The sequence below is a fragment of the Polyodon spathula genome, chromosome 7, assembly GCF_017654505.1.
Source record: "Polyodon spathula isolate WHYD16114869_AA chromosome 7, ASM1765450v1, whole genome shotgun sequence".
NCBI classification, from domain to species: domain Eukaryota; kingdom Metazoa; phylum Chordata; class Actinopteri; order Acipenseriformes; family Polyodontidae; genus Polyodon; species Polyodon spathula.
In genome coordinates, this window is record NC_054540.1 from 26,331,014 (window position 1) to 26,355,718 (window position 24,705).

The 24,705-nt window shown below is 36.8% G+C and overlaps 1 protein-coding gene across 8 annotated transcripts in view; it reads right to left on the reverse strand.

Moving 5' to 3' along the window:
• Positions 1-24,705, reverse strand: part of LOC121318441 (ankyrin repeat and sterile alpha motif domain-containing protein 1B-like) — a 220,716-nt gene that overhangs the window by 76,098 nt on the left and 119,913 nt on the right. For all 8 annotated transcript variants that reach the window (XM_041255122.1, XM_041255118.1, XM_041255117.1 and 5 more), the window contains one exon: positions 7,032-7,168. In XM_041255122.1, the coding sequence (XP_041111056.1) occupies positions 7,032-7,168 (137 nt within the window). The remainder of the gene's footprint in view (positions 1-7,031; positions 7,169-24,705) is intronic.

Genomic DNA, 24,705 nt, shown 5'->3' on the forward strand with positions numbered 1-24,705 from the left:
TTGAATACGTTCATAACACACAATCACAGCTTTCAGTCTTACACTCCTGTATGTATTCATGTGTGGCAACATTTTGGATACCATACCACACCAATTTCATTTATATACAGTAGTGTCCTTCATTGCATGCTTTACGAAGATAAACAGAAGCCAAAAGGGCTCCACATTGTTTGCTAGTGAAAGGCCAAACCAAAGAAATATGTTTTGCTTACACTAGCTTATTTAGTACTGGGTTACCTTAATTAATTCACATTTAGGTATGGTAATTGACAGTTCATTAGGTTAGCAAATTATTCAATGTGCAAAACGTGCAAAACATATGTGCTAATTTTACAGATTGTAATTATTGCCATAGTTTCCAGTCCTTTATGATGATACAATACTGGAAAAATGCTGCAGAAAAATATAAGAACCCAGAGGAGGCACAGCATGTATCAGTGTTTGCAGGTGTTTCCAATAATTCACATTGTATGCAGACATGCATGGCGTTTGTCACAATAAATATGTAGTACAGTGGTATTGGCACTGACTTATTCCTCAGGCAAAGTATAATATAGACTAAAATTAACAGTGTAACAAATTATCTGGCTGTACGACTATTTATTAATTTATTATTTTTCTGGGTTTTGGGGTTGTAATATTATAAAAAGCTTGAAGAATTACTTGATGAAGAGTGGAACAGGCTGTGTAAATGAATTGCCTCCTAAATTGTATTCAATTTTCATTTGTTTAATCACAGCTCTTTACTTTGAACTACATTACGCTGTGTGATTAGGCTGTGATGGTTGTCAAATGTGAGTTTGAAGAATGTAGAACAAGACAGAAGGACATTCTTTTCACTAGGAATATACTGTACATGTCGTCTTGTATTTGCAGCAACAATCATAGCAAAAGGCTATATTAAAGCCTTGCACACTCCTTGTACAAGATGTGGGGTTGAGAAAGTTAAACGTCTATCCCAAGTAATAGATACACCTAGATAAGACATTATTTAAAGACATGAGAATATGAAAGGATATGCAAATCATGATAACTATCTTTTAGTGTATGTCAACATTCATTAAGATAATAACACAGTTAAAAGGTAATATGAGCCAGTGCAAAGCCTGTATTTTGTTCTGAATAGAAAGAATAAGCTATTAACCATTTCAAACTAGAAATGATGTACCAGCAGCAGTATTTTATTCAGATGTGCAATGGTACACACCTTAACAAATCATTTGCTTCAGTAAGTATCTCTTTTTGACCAAGCTAATAGGGCAAGAACTATGGGATAACTCTATGGCACATTTCTAAATACAGTAGAAGCTAACACTAATGTTAGCTCTTTTTTACAATGCTATTGTTACTGTTCCTCGAAATCCAAATGCCAATGCAAGGAAATTATATATATATATATATATATATATATATATATATATATATATATATATATATATATATATATATATATATATATATATATATATAATAAAAATACAACTTTAATAGCCAAGTTGAGCAACATAATCAAAAACAATATAAAACAAATCTGATTAAGGAATTATTTTGACCTCAATCTCTGCTGAGTTCACCACAGTATGTAAGAAAGCAAATATTTGAACCAAAAGCTTTCCTTTCACAACAGCAAGGATTCGATTATACAGTAATTCAGAATGTAGTTGCCTAGACAACAAACTCAAAAACAGACTAACAGCAAGATGCTTATTGCAAATAACAATGAAATGACTACACTGCTCTGTTGAAATCCACAGTTAAAATGCAAAGTGAAGCATTTATATTACAATGAATCAAGGTGCTCGGATTTAATTCACGTGACAGAAAAACGATCTTATCCTTACTGGCGTCTGTTAAAACCGATCAAAGTCAAGGAAGCATATCAAATACAACAGGTACCAAGGCCATGTAAAAATTATCATCTTTGATATCACAATTACACTCTTTAAAACCAACAAGAACATTTGATAGTATTTAATTCTTTAAATAATACAGCAACACCGCTTCACTGACATGTGGTAAGCATGGTCACCTTCACCAACATCATGCTTGAAAACAAATGTCAGAGATAAATGAAGAAGAAAAAGAAAGCAGCACAGATTCAGACAAATAGCTGTGATGCTCTTTTATCACAACTTTCTGAATGATTCAAATTAATCTGAATCAGGAAGGTGTGGATAATTTAGCACAGCCCCAAACAATCTGCCACTGAAAAGCATTACGCATCATTATCTAAATGAGCATGATTTGAATCAGAAATGGTCACTCTCATGAGGGGGCAGCAAGCAGTGAATTGGTTTACCACATGCAGCCCAAGGAAATTAAAACTCTAGGTTGTTTTTCATGAATTTTCATGTTCTCAGTATAGAGCTATTAAAGACACAAGGACAACCAGAAGGAGAAAACCTCAATTTCTATTGTCTTTATCTTAAACGTATTGGGATTGATCATAGGGCAATTTATATTTCTGTGTTTAATATATACACAGGAAAAACAATACCAGCATATTTAAGTATATTTTCTTTTTTTCGTCCCTTTTTCGTTTCTCTCTGACATTTTTGAAGCACGATGTTGGTGATGGAGACCTTACTTACCATATGTTAGTGAAGTGGTTTCAATGTACTATTTATACAATTAAATATTATAAGGCATTTTTTTCCCACAATAGTACAACCATGAGGCCAAAAAGCTGGACTCTGTTGGGGGCCCCCTTCGCCCTCTATTATCAGTGTGTGTCACAAACACTGCAATGGTTATTGGTCTGCAGGTGTAGGAGTCCAATACAAAAATTTTGGTAAATCTGTATCTGCCACATCATGTGCTGGTTGACACTTTATTTTCATAAAGTTTCTACTGGAAAGACAACTAAACTAGCTGGATGCATGCAATCCTCTATCCCCTTCCCTGCCACTCATTTATCATGTATTAATGTTACAGAAGCTTTCAGGGATGATAAAAAAAATCCTCTCTCTGTCCCAGCCTTGGAAAACAAAGATAATCAGTTACCATTGATTTTCACTCCCTAGAGCCCCAGCTGTAAATAAAATAAAGTACAGGCATGATTTATTGCAGTTTAAAGATTAATGAGAATTTAAATGGTAAACATATCAACACTGAAGAGTATGTCTTTGTACATTGGTTTCTGCTAATTTCTTATTTACCAAGATTAATAGCACTCTACAAGGTCTTGGCAAGGGTAGCAGACATGCTTTTCAAGGTCTAGCATTGCATGAAACATGCTAAACATAACTTTAAAGCTACTTATTGTTTAAATCATTAGGCTGACAAAATACACATGGCTTATTAGTTATACAGTATATCAATATGTTTTGCGGTTTCATTTATAACAAATGTTACATTAAAACAAAAAGTTAGAGAAATGTAATTGAAATACATATTCCAGCTTGCATGATTGCTATTTATAAAATCAAATACCTTTTTCTACATCACTTCACACGGCATTAAACTTTTATGATTAAATAAGTAATAAAAAATAATTAAATTACTGGAATTTACTTAAGATTAAAGCTGACATGTTATTTTTTTAAACCCCAGTGCCATATCTACATCGCTCTCTGCCAACCTCCTAGCAGAGCTGTTTTTGAAACAAAAATCCTTCCTGTTTCATGAAACAGAAATGAATCCCTGTTTTAATTACTAATGCATAGCATACCCAAAGTCTCAGTACAGTAGGTACCATATCTATTATTTGTGGCACAAAAGACTTTTTAAAAGTTGCTTAATTTAAAAATATTGTTGCAAGGCTAATTCTGCAGAATTCTATAGAAATACAAAAATACTTTGTAGGAACCTGTAGCAAACATGTAGCTCTATTCAGGGGTTCTCAAACCTGGCCCAAGGGTCCCTCTGTCTTCTGGTTTTCATTCTAACTGTGCTCTCAATCACTTCACTAAACCCTTAATTGAACTAATAATTTGCTTAATTAGACCCTTTTTAATTGTTGTCAGGTCTGAAATAGATACAGATTTACAATGTTACGCCTAACTTGAAATCTGCAACTGTTTAAGAGCTGAAAACAACTAAAAAGAAAAAAAGTCTAATTAAGTACATTATTAGTTCAATTAAGGGTTCAAGTATTTGAGAGCTCAGATGGAATGAAAACAAGACAACACAAATAGATGGCATTTATTAGAAATATTAACAGTGTGAGAAAAACCATTCTGCATAATTCAATAAATGGGAAAACAGGTGTTCCAGTACTAGGCTCAATTCTTTAGCAACCAATTGGAAAATTAAGATCCACCTTACATTCTCCAGCAAGGTGAAATCCACATTGTGGTAGGGCAGAAGCGGGTGTGTGGGAATGTAATGTTGGCAGGGATGGGGTTAAATCTGTACCTGCCAGCAATCACAGGTGTGACCATTCCCCAACTAAGCAACTGAGTGCTAATTGGGGAGTGGCCACACGTATAAAAGGAAGGAAAAAGTGTGTTTGGAAATCTGTAGTGAAATGCCCAGCCTACAGTCACTTATTGTATTGTTTTGCTTAAACTTTTTATTTTGGCCCTTGTGCCTGTTTTTGTGTATTGAACTGCAGCTTGTCTTTTCTCCGAGTCTCAATCTTGATGCTGTCTTGCCACACACATACTGCGTCAAGGGGGGTTTGTATAATCTAATAATTGCAGCTGTTAAGATTACAAAAATAGGGCTCTGTGTATTCCAAGGTTACCAAAAACAACAGTTCTGACAGTGCAGCATGCAAGTCTCAAAGGTAAAAATAGCTACGCGACTCAAGGAATGTTCTGCTTAGGTTATTTTCTTCAATAATTAAGTGGAAGTATATAAATATCCATGGTTAGCAATGGGGAATTGTTTGCTGCTCGGGGCAAATGAAGTGATAAACTGATGTTACAGTGAGGTTTCCCAGAGAGAGTCTGTGGGCTCAGTTTGTCTGTGTTTTTTAAAAAGTCAGTAGGCACTGCAATCAAGCTACCGATGTATGATCCTTGGGACTGGGGCCATCTAGTGGAGAACGTAAATGAGCAACAAATTTTACGGTGTGTCAAATAGTTGGTTTCATTTTGTTTTGCTATTTTGTGTAGCAGCGACCGAACAACAACTCTATTATTCTTCAGGAATATTGGTTCATCTGTACAGTAAAATAGCGTGAAAAGAATAATATTGTCTCTGCTTGTTTTTTCCATTTACATATGGCGATTCATTTTTCAATGAAGTCAAGTTTATATATATTTTTTTTATTCCTGTTAGCTAGCTGTGTTTAATTGGAAGCAGTGACCTGTGTGGCGCTGCTGTACAAAAGAGTCAAAGCACCTTGGATCAGAACTGCTTTGTCTTGTGGAAACATGATGAATAACTGAAAGTCACTAACCAAGTTTTCTTGGCCATATGTGTCCTATAAATGATTTGTTTCTTGCTTGTAAACCATACTAAATGAGAACATATGGAGTACAATATTTAATGTTGATTGATCTTTTTTTGTCCACTTCATCATACTCTACCTAATCGTAAATTATAAATGTGCAGGTTTACTAAACCAAAAACACAGGCATTTTTCTTCTGTAACTGCTGCAAAAAAACACAATGAATGTTTTTTAACCTCTCTTATCAGTGTTATTCCCCTTGTGTTGCAATAAAACACGTAATATAGCTAATGATCTGGTCCAGGTTTATTAGTCTTGATTTCTCTGATATGAAGCACTCCAAATCCCCTGTCTCCCTTTAAGTATAACACTGTGCTTCATTAATTAATCTGGATTGTTTTTTGTTTATTTATTCCACCTATTACTTTGGAAAGCACAACAGTTATTCATTTTGAGTCAAACAGTTTGCAGCATAAGCCCTGTGAAAGACAAGTGGAAGTAACCGGAACAACCACCCACTGCTTCAATCAATGTACAGCATTTCCTCACCAGTCTTGATTTTTAATGACCGTATTTGTGGCCCCAGGCCCCAGAAAAAATACTAAACAGGAAAAAAAACAAATCGCAGTACTGGCAAATGCACTGTGAGCCGAATGCAGATACTTTACCAGAGATTTTCAGCAAGGTTCATCTAATAAATAATACGTTTTAATTTAAATACATTTTACATGTTCAATTAGAGCACTTATTGTATAGAAAATATCATGAAGATATGAAGATAAGGGCTGCAACAATATTCTTCCACTCAGCTGAGTATTTTTCCATAGTTTGAGGGTACAGTAAAAGAGTTTATCTGCCAGTCGAACAAAGCATTTCCGATCAAGGTTTCCATAAATAGGCCTTGAGTTGCTCCTACAACAAAGTCCTCTTCCCCAAAGTGAAATGAAAAAGAGTTTTGACTTGTAGCCTGTAATTATCACTCTCAATTTAAGATATTACCAACTTGAAAGCACTACAATATTTTGATCACAAAATTATAATACTATACTTGTGTAGCGCATCCATACCATTTGTGTGCCACCTCTTCTGACAACATTTTTATAATTTGTATTTAATCCCCAAAACACCAAATGCAAAACACATTTAAAAGTCTAATGCAGGAACAGACTCAAATGGTTTGCACATCAGCAGTTATGCAGGTTTCTGAGGACTTGTTACATTTAGTTTATCAGGCAACTACTTTATAACAAATTCATAAAGTGTCAAAGATGCAGGTGGTAAAAATTAGATGGGGTGTCTTTCATAAATGAACAAAATGTAATGAAGGTGTATTGTGTGCTTATATGGTGCAAACGGTATGTTAAGCATATCAAAACACTGGGCTGACACATTGTGCAAGAGTAAGCAAGAGTCCATCCTATTTACCAAGTACCTTTATTATCTAACAAGACTCCCTTACTGGTACATGATACTGAGGATTCCACTATTAATCATTATCAATATAATCATTCTCTTCAGAATCTGTTGGCTGTTATCAGCCTACTAAAAGGATTCCACTGTTTATGTTTACCAGTATTTGTGTCAAGGTTATAGATTGACAGTTTGAGGTTCAAATGTGGAAAAAACAAAGTAGACCCACCTGTTCCTTATTTTCTGTTAAACTGTTGTTATATAAGCATTTTGTATCCTTACCTGTGGTCGAATAACTTTCTCAATATTTTTCAGTGCAGTGTCTGGTGATGGAGGTGAACAATCTGGTGTTGGACCTGTGGAGCTGTTTCCATGGTTACGAAGCTCAGGTTCAGTGATGGTAACGTGGGGCGCTTTTTCTGGAATTTAAAGAAATATGCTTCATGCTGTCAATTTATCACAGAATAAATACAATACCACTTTTAAACTTTGCTTGTTTTAACTGCATGTTAAAACTTAACATGGTTTCATCTTTACATTTTAAGTCATATAATTTTTTTTTATTTTGTATCTAAACACATAATATTTATTCACAAGAATAATGTAAAGCAACATTTGTGGAATTTATTTACATTAACACAAAATATATTGTTCAGCATGTTCCAAACACAGTACTCTGATCAGACACTCTGCACAGTATGATACTGAATAAAGTATCATACAAGTATATCCTGTACACAATTTCCAGCGGAAATGATTATTTTTTTTTATAACTGTACTATCATTTTTGTTATGTATGTAACATTACTCCTGTGTGACACTGTGAATGAATCTTCAGCAAGTAACAGTTTAAGGCTTGATTGTTAAAAAGTGACCTAAATTGTATCTTCTGTGCAAGACATTTTCATCCTACCTTCAGTCCTCATCAGGATGAGCACACAGGTTTCTAGTATGTAATAACTGTTCACTGATGTCACTGAATGCTGTTTGATCAAGTATACCTATAATGTTACATCTTTCAGTTAATGAAACCCTATTCAGCCCTATTGGTATTCAGTCTATTGATGTTCACATTCTAAACCACTGACATACAATAATTCAAAAGGAAATGCTGCCCACCTGCAGTGTGTGTGGCAGGGATCACGGTCTGGATTTTTAAACTCCCACAGCACCTCTCAAAACACTAAGCATTGATGCTGTGGCCTTAACACCCACAGAAGTTTGATTACTCACCAACCATGTACATAGGCAAGGCTTGGTGTACAATGAACACCCCAACTAAACTATACTGCAGTGTCCTGTGTACTGATCATATTGATTTGTATTGATAAGCATTTGCCTATATTATCGTGTTTTTTGCCTTAAAGGGATGGTTGGCAGGACGAGGCAATCGTAACCCACCACGAGAACACAAGTAGTTTGAGGGGTAGCTGCAAAGGTAGAGAGAAGGGAATGAAAAACTACTTCTGGGTCCCTTCTTGAGTGAGAAACCCAGGATCCTCAAATGTAACCATTCTTTCACGATGAGAAATAGTTCAATAGATGCTTACATTTATCATAGATAAACTGTATAGATCATGGCCCTGGTTACTCTCAATTCCCTGGTTACTCTCAAAACAGTGAGGCACCAAACCAGTGAAAGGGTCTTTGGGTGGCACACCAGGTGTCGGATAGATACTTTAATTGAAGTTTAGATAGATACTTTAATTGAGGATAACAGTGCAAAAGACTAAGGCAAGGTATACATTTTCCTCAGCTGGTCTAATGAGGCAAGGTGGCTATCTATATACAGATCTTCTAAAGTAGTTATTCATAACCTTCTCCAAGTCTTAAACAAAGCATCTGACTGGGATGGAGGAAAAGAGTGATTAAAACATATGGGGCTGTGGATTAAGGTGTCTGGTAAATTAAGGACAGTCTTTATCTGTTTCCATATCCTCGGAGAATTGTGCAACACAAAATTGTTATTTGTTTTTTTATATGAAGTTTCCAATGAGAATAGCAATGCAGGAAACAGGATTTAGAGTTAACAATTGCCTCCACAGCGATCCATGAGGGCTTCTCTGAGATTGTACAATCAGGAAAGCCATTTTGCCAGTACATCAGTGCTCTTAGATTGGCTGCCCATTAATAGTGCTGAAAGACCCAGACTCCCTACAGCAATTTGTTTACACAAGTGTTTCTTACTTATTCTGTGCGCTTTCAACCCCCAGATAAATGTCATTACTATAGAATAGACAGTCTTAAAGAATGATTTTGTTAAAAAAAAAATTGTACATTCTGATAGAGGTATAGCAATCTTGACAGAGAGCCAATTTTAATGGCACTTACATCCCCTATCGGAGAATGTGGTAAAATTCTCCACTGTTCAATGTTCTGCTTTGGATTATTTAATTTAGCCAAAAAATATATTTGAATATAAGTTTAGGATTTTTAGGGACTATAATTCCCAAATAACTAATCTGATCCCATGCAATCTCGAAAGGGGATCTATATTTGTGGTAAGTGGCATTAGTTCACTCTTCTCCCAGTATATGGTATACCCTGAAAATTCACCAATTGTTTGAATAACGTATACACACACACACACACACACACATAACAAAGGAGGGATAGTATACCCTTCTATGGTGTCCCATTTTGTGAAATTACAAAATGATGCACACAAATTTTTTTTAAACTTAATATTTTATTCAAAACTCAAACTGAAGACTACTAAGGGTAAGGTAAGTTACAGCAAATGTCAGCAAAAATTAAAGAGAAAAAACTAAAATATGTTGATTGCATAAGTATTCAGACCCGTCAACTCAATATTTGGTGGAAGCACCTTTGGTAGCAATTAAAGCCGTAAGTATTTTTGGGTAAGTCTCTACCAACTTTGCACACTGGCTTGGTGCAATTTGTGCCCATTCTTCTTGGTAGATTTGCTTAACCTCTCTCAAGTTGCTTGGGGATTGCTTATGGACAGCAGCTTTCAAGTCTTTCCACAGATTCTCAATAGGATTCAAGTCAGGACTTTGATTGGGCCACTCAAGGACATTCACTTTCTTATTCTTAAGCCACTCCAGTGTAGCTTTGGCCTTGTGCTTTGGATCACTGTCCTGCTCAAAGGTGAATTTTCACCCCAGTTTTAAGTCTTTAGCAGACTGAAAAAGGTTTTCCTCTACTATTTGCTTATACTTTGCTCCATCCATTTTTCCTTCAATCCTAACAAGCTTTCCAGTCCCTGCTGAGGAGAAGCATCCCAATAGCATGATACTGCCACCACCATGCTTGACTGTAGGGATGGTGTTGACTGGGAGATGTGCTGTGTTGGGTCTGTGCCAAACGCAACACTTGGCATTTAGACCAAAAAGATCCAATTTGGTCTTGTCTGGCCTTAACACCTTTTGCCACATTTTTACAGGATCACTCAGGTGCTTTGTTGCAAACTCTATGCAGGATTTAAGATGGCTTATTTTTAGTAATGGCTTCCTTCTTGCCACCATGCCATACAGGCTACTTTTGTGAAGTGTTCTGGATATTGTTGACTGATGCACATTTTCTCCCATCTTAGCCATTGAACTGTGTAGCTCTTTCAAAGGTGTCGGTGGCATCACAGCGGCATCCCTCACCAGTTTCCTCCTTGCCCGGCTGCTCAGTTTGGAGGGACGGTCTGATGTCTGGGTGGTAAAATGCACCTTCCACTTCTTGATGACTGAGTAGACTGTGCTCGCAGGGTTACTCAGAGACTTCAATATTTTTTTTTTACTCTTCTCCTGATCTGTGCTTTTCAATGACTTTATCCCTGACTTGCTTTGAAAGCTTTGTTTGAAATTCACTACTTGAAGGAACCTCACCAAGACAGGTGTTTTTATTCTGAAATCATGAGAACCACTAATATTGCACAGACAGAGGCCACTCATACTAATTGTGTGGCTCGTTAAGGTCATTTTGTGCACCTGAATTAATTTAGGTTTGAGCAAAGGGTTTGAGAACTTATGCAATCATGACTTTTCCATTTTTATTTCATATTAATTATCTATTTACTTCTTTGTTTTTGCTTTTGCTTTGAATGTCTGGAGTAGGTTGTGTATATAACACATACTAATTCCTGCTTCAAAGTGTCATGACTGCAAGATTTAAAGCAACAAAATGTGAAAACTGTGAGAGGAGCTGAATACTTTTGCAAGGCACTTTGTGTTGTATATATATATATATATATATATATATATATATATATATATATATATATATATATATATATACAGTAACTTGCAGAAGTATTAAGACCTCTGACCAATTCTCTCATATTACCGAATTACAAATGGTACATTGAAATTTCGTTCTGTTTGATATTTTATTTTTAAACACTGAAACTCAGAATCAATTATTGTAAGGTGACATTGGTTTTATGTTGGAAAATATTTTTAAGAAAAATAAAAAACTGAAATATCTTGCTTGCATAAGTATTCAACCCCTGTGCTGTGGAAGCTCCCAGTTTGCACTGATGAAAGAAATTGCCCTAACGAGGACACAATTACCTTACCATTGGCCTCCACCTGTGAACCATTAAAGTTGCTGTCACATTTTCTGGATAAAAACCCCACTGTTGAAGGATCATTGGTAAGGCTGTGAATCTGAAGGAAAATGAAGACCAAAGAGCATTCTATAGAAGTTAGAGATAAAGTAATACAAATGCATAAATTAGGGAAAGGGTACAAAACAATACCCAAGTGTTTGGATATCCCAGTGAGCACAGTTGGATCAATAATCAGGAAGTGGAAGCTGCATCACACCACCCAGGCACTGCCAAGAAAAGGCCATCCCTCAAAACTCAGCGCTCAAACAAGGAGACTTGTGAGAGAAGCCAGAGGTCAACAATCACTTTGAAGGAGTTACAGAGTTCATTGGCTGGGAGTGGAGTAATGGTGCACAGTCAACCATATCAAGAGCTCTGCATAACACTGGCCTGTATGGGAGGGTGGCAAGAAAGAAGCCGTTACTCAAAAAGTACCATCTGAAAGCACGTCTGGAGTTTGCCAGAAAGCATGAGAGTGACCCAGCTGCGATGTGGGAAAAAGGTTTTGTGGTCTGATGAGACCAAGATAGAGCTTTTTGGCCAAAAATCAAAGCGCTATGTGTGGCGCAAACCTAACACTGCCCATGCCTCAAGACACACCATCCCTACAGTGAAGTTTGGTGGTGGCAGCATCATGCTGTGGGGATGCTTCTCATCAGCAGGGACTGGGCATCTTGTTACAATTGAAGGAAGAATGGATGGAGCAAAATACAGGAAAATACTGCAAGAGAATCTGCTTCAGTCCGCTAAAAAACTGAAGCTTGGGAGGAAATTCACCTTTCAGCAGGACAATGATCCCAAGCACAAGGCCAAAGCAACATTAGAGTGGCTCAAGAACAAAAAGGTGAATGTCCTACAGTGGCCCAGTCAAAGTCCTGATCTCAATCCCATTGAGAATCTGTGGCACTATTTGAAAATTGCGGTCCACAAACGTCGTCCAACTAACCTGAACAACCTGGAGCAAATCTGCCAAGAAGGATGGGCCAAAATCACTCCAACACTGTGTGCAAAGCTGGTACATACTTACCCCAAAAGATTTAAAGCTGTTATTGCAGCAAAAGGTGGCTCTACCAAATATTAATGTGTGGGGGTTGAATACTTATGCAAGCAAGATATTTCAGTTTTTTATTTTTCTTAAAAATATTTCCCAACATAAAACCAATGTCACCTTATAATAATTGATTTTGAGTTTAAGTGTTTTAAAATAAAATATCGAACAGAATGAACTTTCACTGTACCATTTGTAATTCAGTAATATGAGAGAATTGGTCAGGGGTCTGAATACTTTTGCAAGGCACTATATATATCAGAAAATCTGCATATAGAGAGATGCAGTGTTCAACATCTCCCACTTTAGAGCTTTAATAGCTGTGTGTTTTCTAATCCTGACTGCTAATGGCTCTATTGCTTTTGCAAATAACAGCGGTGAGAGGCGCCATCCCTGCCATGTTCCTCTATGTAAATGAAAAGGTGTCAACTTGTTTTGATTTGTAAGAATCGATGCAGTTAGACACGCATATAAAGTCTTTATCCACTAAATGAAAGAGTCTCCCACCCCAAACGCCTCCAGCACTACAAGAATATATTTCCATTTGATTTGGTCGAATGCTTTTTCGGTAGCCAAAGCTAAGACAGTGGTGCTTATGGTTTTTTCATACTTACTGTACACAATATTCAGCAGTTGTCTCACGTTAAAAAAAGCGAACCTACTTGGAAAGAACCCTGTCTGATCAGGGTGTATGATAGATTTGTTTGTTTAATCTGTTAGATAATAATTTTCAGAGTTCAATAAGGACACTGGACGGTATGATGACATATTAGTTTCATCTCTGTCTTTATTTATTAATAAGGAAATACTCACTTCATATAGTGTGGATGGGAAATGTAAACTGCAAAGTAAATGCTTTATCATTCTTTGTAGTAGTGGGGCTATTTCCTTATTGTACTTCTTATAGAATTCTATAACAAACCCTTCTGGTCCAGCTGCTTTACCATTTGGAAATGCTTTTATTGGTCTTGTACTTCCTCTGCTGTGAACTCTGAATTAAGAGTCTCTCTGGCTATGTCATTTAGTTTGGGTAAATTAAGAGATTTTAAAAAGTCTGTAATAGTTGAGGTACTCAAGAGAGATTTAGATTTACAATTTAGAATAAAATAATGAAGCACTTATTACTATCTTTCGGGTCAATTAACATTATACAATTTTTCAATTTAATTCTTAAAAAAACAGTTCAGCAAGTAGATATGTAATTTGCTTTGTGTTATTGTGGAATGAGTGTGCATATGATAACAGAACGATATAATGCTTTGTTTTTAATTGTTTTGTATATTTTAGTTTGTGATGTGCAGTACGAAATAAAACAAATTCTAACTGAAATTGTCTATATATCATGCAACTAAGGCATGCAGTTAGACTGTAAAAATGGGGAGCCAACGCCAGGACCACATTATATCCAAATCCGCAGTATAGCGAGGGGTGATATAACGATATATATATAAAAAAGTAGCCATTTTATAAGCAAAATAACCCATGACAGGGTGAGCATAAGACACCGAAGGAGCACTGGGCTGCTCAGGGGACGGCCGAAAGAACAAATCTCCAACCTGCCCTTTCATTTTACTGCATGACACTTTCACTTAAGACAAGAATAAAACAAAATTTAAAACGTTTTTACTTACATACGCACAGGCACCTTGTGAACATTCATGTATACTGTAAGTGGGGCACACATCAAAGCTGATGTGATAGGCAGACATGCAGCAGCAGGGTTTTTTTTGTTTTAGTGCTTTAGGGTCTTACAACATTCTTGTAAAGTGCTCCATTAATAGATATGGATTGTACTGCATATGTCAGAAATGTCAAACAACAACTTTCAATCTACAGTACATTATTGCTATCAGTAAGCATCCTCTAGGAATGTTACATCTCGAATACAAATCAAAACGATACAACGGTAAGAAGTAAAATAAAATAGTTCAATCCATTGGTTTTGATAACTGTAATTAATTTTCTACAAGTAGAATATTAGATTCAAACAGTTCCACCTACGTTTGATAAGGTTCAGAAATGGGCCATTAAGATTAAAAATCATTTGCTACAGCTCTTTTTTAGTTTAATCAAACTTCACCACAACTAACTGTGGAATTAATTTAATTACCTAGAATATTAAAAAGCCAATTAGACAAAAACCAGAAACCACACGTATGTACTGTATGTAACAAAGGTGAAAATCAACCACTTTACTAAAACAGTAACTCAAACAAAAACATGTAACAAAAACAAACTTTAACAAAGACGACAAATGCACCAATTGTATGCTACTTAGTAGTTTTGTAACATTTTTGTTTGTTTGTTTCTTCATTTTAGAAAGTAATTACTGGTATGTCCATACAGTATATCCTTGGAAAAGCCTCATTATTTTAAATCCTTTTTTATTTTGTGAGGTTGCTTAATATGTATGCAAGGTGCATTAACATAATGCATAATACTTCAATTAGTAACTTAATAAAAAAAAAAAATGCTGATATCAGCCAGAAACATTAACAATTCCTTAAGGCACAGTTTCGTGCATGCAGCACTGCACTGTTCAACTTCCTTCTGCTTCTAAATCCAACTTGAGGTGTATTTTAATGTTCTACTGCAAATACTGCCGCATGCTTTCTTTTTTGACATTTGCTTATACATTGTATAGTAACAATGTGAATGTTCTAGTACATGTGAGTTTGTAAACTACTCTATTTGTTTTACAAATTAAATTCTTCTTATCACGAATAGAAGTGAAGATGTGCACCAGCATTGCAATTTGTAAGTCAAGACACTCATAATATATTATTTCGTGGCAAATAAATTATGTAGATGTTTATAGTAAAACAAAAAGTTACAAAAAAAATAAAAAAATAAATAAAAAGTATGTACAGTAAAAAGCAATTCCCATGTGTACCTAAAGTGTTACGTCTGACTTAACTGCATCGCTTTTAGCATAACATAATGCATGTGACGAAGATAGGATTATGATACAGTTAACTTTAGTTCTTTTATGTATTCTTGCATGCAGAATATTAATCGTTTAATGATGTCAGTAAAGCCAATGGGCTGGCAATATATAAAAAATAGAACTAGCTAATGACAATGGTTAATTATTATTATTAAGTGCATCCAGCAAAAACTGATTAACTTTGTGAAGACTGAGTTAATCTCCTAAAATAATAATAGCAATAATTATGGCTGATGCAGTAAGAGTGGATTTTGGGATAAATGGCATGATGCATATTTTCCTTGGTGGCATCAGTCTAATATATGTATTCATTCACAGATTATGTATTGCAGAGATTTATGAGGTGGAAAGCCAATGCAAGTGTCTGTGACAGGCAGAAGATTAAAGGAACACTCTGGCTACAGATACTGCATGAGATGCTCAGACCACCTGGGCACCCAGCCAACAGTGAGACGGGCAGTACAAAACAAAATCTGTTTTAGCGAGTGTTTGCAAAACAGTATCTGGTTTGGATTAATACAAGCAGTGAAACCGACAGCGGGTGATACAAATTGATTAATTGGAAGACAGGATTCCCACAAGGTAAAGCTCCAAATGCTGAATTCTGGCTGGCATTCTCTGGGCTGTTTTCAAAGATGGCGATCTGAACACATCAAAACAGAAAATGTACATGTATATCAGTGGCGTGCAGTGGGTTTCCCAGTAGGTCATGCAGCGAGACTATATGAATGTAACATTAGATAGAGGTCGGCACTGGTACCCGAAAACTGGGTCGGTTGTTAATTTGAAAAAATATGCTATGTTATTTATTTATTTATTTATTTATCTATCTCAGTAATTTATTCGTAAACCACAAGCTAGCACTTTGGTTGGCACTAGGACCCACTGAAAAGGCTAGCCTGCCTGTCTTGGTTGGTGTGCAATGCATTATGGGGAGATCTAAAGTTGTAAACAAAATTAAATCAGTATGAGCTAACGACAGTGTGCAGTCACAGACTGTGATGCTACTTTAATACAGCATGACTTGAGCTCCACTATGCGTGTGTGGCTGCAACGTCACTCAGACAGCCTGGTACTGTTTTAAGTGCCAGACTAGTCATGCAGAGCTAACGCAGCATGATTCGAACATAGCACAAAGAATGGAGCAGTCCGCGCAATGAACATGCATAAAAAAAAAAAAGATTACATAAAGACAGAAAGACACATTTTATATTCTAGGATTATCACAACATTCTTAGATTTCCGATTAGTCATGCAGTGCATGACATGCATGCCTTGACTGCACGCTACTGATGTGTATATATGTATGTCTGTGTGTGTGTGTGTGTGTGTGTGTGTGTGTGTGTGTGTATGTATACATTTGGAAAAACCTCACAACCCACTCCACCATAAGATGACAGCCCTGAGCCATGAGGATAGACATTCTACTGGATTAATGGCCATGCGTTCAGAATGGTGTTGGTTAACAACCTCACTTCCGTCTATTATGACTGTCATGTCTTTGTAAACAAATACAAGATGGATAAACTATGCAGTAGAAGGCTTACCAAAAGAGACTCAAATAAAGCCATTTTATTTTCTTCTTAAGAGACAATTTGGGTTTTGTACATAAAAACAAATTATGTAGCATGCGAGTTGGAGTGGTTTTAATACAGTGCTGTCGGAAGACCTGCAGCAACTGTGCTTGACAGGACCAAGGGCTAGACCTGTTTGCATGAGTTGTATCTACTGTAAGACTAATTACTTGAATAAAAAAACAACCTCTCTGCCTAAATGAAGTTTTGTTCAATTGTTTCTGGGGTGAGTGTTGCTGCAAGTCCAATTTGGTTCCACATAGTGTCGGCCGCTGTGACAGGAAGACCACGTTGCTGGTTCTTGGAATGGATGTGTCCTTTAGGGAAGCAGCTGGGACATACAACAGGAGACGCACTGATAAGCAACTAGTTGAGAAGGTGGGCTCATCCGTCTCTGAGCTAATCAGCAGGCTTGGATTGGCTGGGGGGCGTGCCGGGGAAGCTGTGCGGAGCTCAAAAAGCATCTGCGCTACAATTAAAGGCACAGCCATAGCCACAGCCATACAGACGGGTGCTGAGCAAAATACTGCAGACTCTTATCAAACCGAGAACTGAAGCTATGGAGCCAGCACTAACCCTGGGAGGATCTACCCTTGCACACGACCACAACCCAGGAGAGCGTCCACTCCACAGGATTAAATACTACAGAACCCCTCAACTGCAAGACAGTGCTTGTGAAAGAAGTACCCAGCCAAGGCTTAATGAAGTCGCTGTGAGAAGGCCGGAACTCCGGGAGTCCAGGATTAGGCTAGTTTAGGGGATGCTGATCCCAAACAGTGTAGAGAGGGTTGCGTAAAGCAGTAGGTTCCAGGAGCAGGATGTTCCTTTTAGTTGGACTAGCGCTTACCTTGTGTGGCAAAGATTTATTTTTAGCTTTGTTTTGTTTACTAAATGTGACACATTTGCAGGTACCCTACTGTCAGCACTTGTTTATTAAATCTGTGTGCCTGTGCGGTGTGTCAGCACCCAATGCTCTGTGTCTGCCTCAGTATTGTTCAGTGACAATCCATGTGTGTGTAACAAACCCCCCTTGTTACAGCCGCTTACAAATGAAGGCTATATCATTTGAAATGTGAAACATTCCTTACACAGACATCAGGGCTGACTTTATGTGCTATAACTGTGTACAAATACAACTTTATACAGTACTGCCAAGATACATTTCCACATCCCTATAAAAGTATACTACACATCTGTAAACTTATCAATTACTGTAAACCATCCACTGAGCGAATTGCAGGTTGTTTTCTTGAGCTCATGAATGACCAGTTTACACTATCGATGGACGCATTATAATTAAAAGTGACATGTTTACCAGTGTCTTGTCAAAACAGCTTACCCTGATGGGCATGTGACATTTCCATTCTCTGCTCTCTTAAATCTGGGCTCACAGATAAGATGCACAAATGCTAAGTTACGATTGTCCAAATTATTTTCCGTAATACCATCCTATCCATCACAATTATCTGACCAAAATCATATGGACCATTTTGATTAACCCGGTACTAATCTTCTGAACATTTGACAAAATGTATCCTACTCTGTGACAGATGACCTGTAAAGGCGTTGTATAAAGGGAACAGGGTGCCTTGGACTGGGTGGCCTGAGAATTAATTCCCAGGGTTAGGTGGAAGTCGGTCATCCTAGAAAGGGGGCACAGCTGCGGTACATTAAGTCATTGCCCCAGCAGGAAAGCGATGTGGCAACCGCGGATTGGAGGAGGAACGTCTGCACTCGCTAACCAAGGGGGCGCAACTGAAGGTACAAGAAGTTCCTTTGTAATGGTTAAGCTGAAGGCTGAGTGTAAAATTACAGTGAGTGTTTTGCTTGTTTTATCGTGTCTAAAATTTACTTTGTTGTTATTAGGCGGCTAACATGATCCGGAGCGGTCACTACAGGCCAGCACAAAATCCGGACAACACTGCACCTTGTTCACGATAAATTGTATTTTCACCACGAGCACTACATCACTCACTTTGGACTTGTGACCATGTTTGTGTATATTGTGTGTTTAAATACTGTGTTTATTGTTTCGGGACTGAACCCTGTGGATTTAACTGAGCAATACACATCCTTTTGTATTGCCAGTTTTAATTATTATTTACTGTTGTCAAGTGACACTGGATTACAAAAAAAACATAATTTCATCAGTAACTTTATTGTTTGTTATTATCTGGATCACTGCATCACCTCTACACCTGCAGACTGCAAACCACTTTGCCAAATACTCCTACAACACAACCGTATGTTTACCCAGCTTATACCTGCTACTACATCGCATGCATTAAAATGCTATGTGATTGTATTTTATGAATCACTTTTGATTGCAATGTTGGAGTGTTGATCCTCAAGTTCCTCACTGCAGAAGCAGCTCCTGCTTGGGGAGGTAAGACATGGAGTGGCCGTGAGAGTTCCTGTTGCCACTCAGAGCCTGTCAGGACCCAGAGCTTTGTGACAAGACAGGGCCACCATTCCCCTCCCCTGCCATGTGTGATCAGAATCCGGACAAAGTGCTGCATGTCTAGGATGTGTTTCAACAGCATCCCAAATTACATAGGCTTGGTTTGAATTCATGAACCACTGATGCAGAAGGTACTATATCCCCTTCTATATTATACTCAAAAAAGACAGGACAGAAAAACAACATTTACTACCAAAGTTATTAGAAGTCAAAGAAAAAATGTATTTAGTGAAATAACAAGGATGAATAGAGTCTAAGTGAACACCACTTTATAACTAATTGCGCTCAACTAACAGAACAAGACAGATGGCTATCAAATTAAATACCACTACATGATTCACTGCACCATGTCAGACTCTTACACCTTCTCATTTGACTCCAATCAATATGTAATTAGCCTTTGAAAGAAGAGTTGTGGAATGGAAAGCATTGTACCAAGTAGAGAAGTTCCACTCTAACCTTCTAGTTCATCATTCAGCAGAACTGGGATTGTGATTCAGCACTATGTTGTTATTATGATGTGTTTTTATTATTATTATTATTATTATTATTATTATTTATTATTATTATTATTATTATTATTATTAATTACTGGCAGACAATGTATCTAATTAAACCCTAAGGGTGCCTTACACCTAAATAATACTTTTATATAGCGCCTTACATAGTGGACCACCATCACAAAGTGCTGTACAAGATACGATACTAGAGCATGTGAACTATGCATCAGTTGCACAGTCACTTACAACAATGCCTCATCCGAAAGTACAGAGTCACACTTGTTAGAAGCCCGTTTCTTTAACCACTGGACCACACAGCCTCCTATATGCAAGCAGGTTACAAAAACACAAATGTGTTGTCCTAATGCTTGTTGTTTTAATCAGGGAACAGTCTAAAAAAGATGACTACTTTTGTCTGCAGTTTGAACATCAAGCAAGCTGCCCTCCTTCACCATTGTGAAGTTACCCATAAAGGACAGAACCGGACCCAAACCCAAGACAGCAAACACATCCCCTCAACAGCAAGTGGGCTCTGTTGAACAGTACAGGCAGATGCCCAAAAGATGCTTGCCAAAATCATGCAAGATGCTGAATCCCACAGCAGGTTCTGCTTATTCACCTTGCAGTCCCTAGTTAACAGCTGCTACATCCTGAAGTGTCTAGCCTTTTCTCAGCGGCACACTTCCTTTGGGCATTAAGCCTGGGACACACAATTGGCGCTGCACTGCTGGGCATTTTTACGATGTGATATCGCTAGTCCGCACTCGGGCACACATGTTCGGTATGCATTATGCGACTGACATTTCTTACAATATTGTAGAAAGACTGAATAGTACAATACATTAGTTGTCAGTACCACACCGTAGGCTATATACTTGCATATAATTTACATATATGGCCAAACGTTTGGATTGCCATTAGGATTGAGACACAATTAAAAAAATAAAAATAAAAAAAATGTATGAACATAATTTCGATATTTTATTTAACATCCTGCAATCAAAGAACTACAAAATGATATCGCAAAAGTCTACCGGAAACTACAATATTAGTACAGTATTTCATGTTACATTTTTCAATTTTTGGAAAACTGCAAAGCAATATGCAATTCAATATGTTAATGTAACATTATTCAGCAGGTTTCATGTGAATAGTTAATTCTATAGGGTGTAATGCAAAACTTCTGGCCATAGCTGTAAAGCACCCCATATAACCTACTAAATTAAAATACTGGTTTGTTTATCAAAGTTGTTTTTCTGTCATATATATGCAGCTATATGAAATGAGCAATCAACTTAGCAAAAGATCATACAATACGATGCTGACAGCATGGAACCTACTACTGAAGTGTTAGAAAATATATTGCAGGAAGGATGCTTATCGGGGGGGGGGGGGGGGGGGGGGGGGGGGGGCGTATAAAATACTGAACTGTCTGTCCTTTTATGAAATATGGGAGGGATCTCTATATATAATATATTACTATGTTTCCTCTTCTTATGGATGTCCTGCAAAATCATTCAGATTTCAGTAACACAAACTGTCAATGCAGCACCTTGAGAAACTGGAGGAAACGTTCACTCACTACTTTCCAAGCCTCCAAACGGAGCTTTTGTTGTGCCAGTGGAATCCAAAAACCACTTCATTCTTGAACACAAAATTCTGTGTTCAAGCTGAATACCCCGCACTTTCTGATGAAGCCCTAAAAGTATCTCTTCTGTTTGCAACAATGTATCTTTGCAAAGCTGGATTTTCAGCAATGGCAGCAATCAAAAACAGCCATCGAGCAAGGCTAAAAATTGAAGATGAAATTAGATTGAGCCTCACTAATATATGCCCCTAGTTGGATAAGCTGCACATCTATCACATTAAGAACACTAGACTGTAAGTAGTGTTTATTATTCTTAGTTATGTCATTTGTTTTTCCTTTTTGAATAATTTAGAATAGAGTGGGCTTTTGGAGTGTTCAGAAATGAGGAGTTATGCTATCGTGCATGTTGCGCTGGTTTTACTCAAAAGTGATTCCTGTCCAGGTATTTATGAACGTGGAAAATAAGAGACATGCACTTCTTTCATGTTTGACCAAGAACAAATAGCTGCATTTCAAATGCTTTCAATTGTACAAAAGGTACCTAATTTAAAGATTTGGATAAAAACACCCATTTAGTTTTTATTTACTAAAACTAAAGCATTTCAAAAGATCTTAAAGTTTTCTTCCAGTGCATATTCTTAGAGATTTCCATCTTTCAAAATGTTTGGATTCAAATGAAAAAAAAAAAACTAATTAGACAAAGTGTATTTACAGTGTCAAAGGTTTAAAAATATAAAATGTTTTTATTTTGATATTTTCTCAAGCAGTGCTAATAGTGGGCCACAGTATCTAATGCAGCTGAACAGTTGGGTCTCAGGTAAAAAAAACATAAATAAAAAAATAATAAGATTGGGAACCCCCTGCTTTAACTGAGAGACATCAAAGGAAAGTGGAAAGAGTAAGCCAGAAGAAACAGCCACTGTTACAAGAACTGCATTTTATCAAGCCATGACCACCACAGTGACTGAATGCAAACATGTGATCCTACGTTAACTGGTGGAAGACTGGTGTTCTGAACTTTGTGAGTAGAGGGGAAAAAAATGTAATTTAAATGCCAATGGATAAAACAACCAAGAGCAAGCGCTGCAGGACAATGAGGTGAACAGGGATGGGCAATGGGCTCACTGATCAAGTGTGCCTTGCCTAATTTTGATGACAAACTATAAATGCTGTGCACCAATTAAACTGCTTTGCTGCCTTGGGCTCTTTATATTCTGGTATGTATGCTATGAGATGCAGAGAGCTTGAATGAAGACAGCTGGAAATGGTTCTGTCCAGAAAAAGCAAGCAGGTTTAGTTAAGGTTTAAGACTTAACAGGATTGAATTTAAGGTTTAAGACTTGAACCAACTTTAAATATCTCATCTAAAAACCAGTCATGCATAATCCATGCAGGTTACTCAAGGAAGGAAACCTTTAACCCTTTGCTACCCAGTGTCCAATATATTTGACATTGAGTAAATAGGCATGAGAACTTACCTTGGGGTATAAAGGGTTCAAATGTAATTCTCAAATTTGAAGAGTGAAGAAATATGATTTATTGGTACATATAGCTTATTGGCTGTTGATTTATTCTACCATTCCATACTTAATTTATACAGCATACTGTAAGATGAATTGACAGGACAGACAATCCCTGAAATTAGAGTGGGGAATCAAACAGTCAACACTGTAGCAAGTGGATCTATCTAAACACACCAAAGAATGGTCCTAATAAAAGATTTAAAACATAAATATTTAAATCATTGCAACTATAGAAACCCAGATCAATAAAATAAAAATATTTTCCATGTCAATTTAAAAACTCTACTAAAATCATTCAGCGCATCGGCAAAACTAATAATGTGTTGTTTTTTTTTTTAATATAGTTTATCTGCAAGGGAGAATATTACAGCTGGATGAATAACTGTATATTACAAAATGATCCTATTAAAGCTTTGTTATATTTACATTGCTAGAAGTTAACTTTTTAAGGCAGTAGTGAGGACTTGCAACCTGCCAGTACCAGTTTATTCAACTAATAATTATATATAAAAAATGTTTTAAAAATAAACACCTACCTGCTGTTTTAAATAGACGGAATATCCCAAACTATCACACTGTAGGCCTAGATTTATATTAGAAAGTATTTATTGAAACCACCTTGTGCTCAACTAATTAATGGAACTAATGCAATTAGTTGCTGAAATGTATTTTGTTTTATCCTTAAGTTCTACAAGAATGCAACTATATCTGTCATCTAAGCATTAGATATGCCATTAGTATGGTTAACCAGGTTATGTTTCATCGGTGCAAATCAACTAGTACAAAATTATCCTCTTATCTGACAAACAAATAACAAATCATACACACCTATAAAGACAGTTATTAAAAAACAAAACAAGAAAAACTTAAAAAAAGCAATGTGTGTCACATTGGCGTTGAATCTTGCATTGTATGACCTTTTAAATTATAAGGTTACAACCACAACAAGCTGTTTTGAAAATGAAAGCTAATTCCAGCACGGAACCCCTACATTTAAATGATTCATGCAACGTGTTATACTAGTTGATTTGTTCTTATATATGTCAGCTTGCACCCTGCCTTTTAAACTGCATTTTTAAATGCTGCACAATTTTGAAGAAAATAATAAGTAACAACAGATTAAGTAACAACCAAGATTAAAATATATATATATACACACACACACACATGCTGGGTTCATTTAATTAGTTAGCTATGTGTGTAAGTTGTAGTTTGATGGTGCAGTATGTGCATGTGTGTGTGTGTGTGTGTGTGTGTGTGTGTGTGTGACAGGACAATCAATTGGTGACCAGATGCTGGAAGAAAACAAAGGCAAGGTAACTGCGGTGCAAAGAGACGCGGCGTGCACCGTTTTGATTTTTAAATACAAAAATAAAATTATTTAAACAAGTCACAAACACAAAAGACAGCAAAACCCAGGTCAGGCTGGGCAATCGCCTTCACTGATCCTATATGTTTTGTTTGGTTTCATTTTAAATTTTGCTTTAAATTTCCGTACAGGTTTATATGGGGTTTAACCCCAGGCGACAGTGCAGCAACGTCTGGGTAACCAGGAGGAGCGGAGCAGGATACCAGGCGACCTCCTGTCCAGACATGTTCTCTTACAAAATCGTAATATAATTTGCACTGTGGGCCACGCTCGTATCTGTGGGGTGGTACAAACCTCAGTCATCTACAAATTTAGAAGCTTTATTAGCAAAGGTTTCCCACTTTATGACAGTTACTAATAATGTACGTGTTTAAAAAAAAAACTA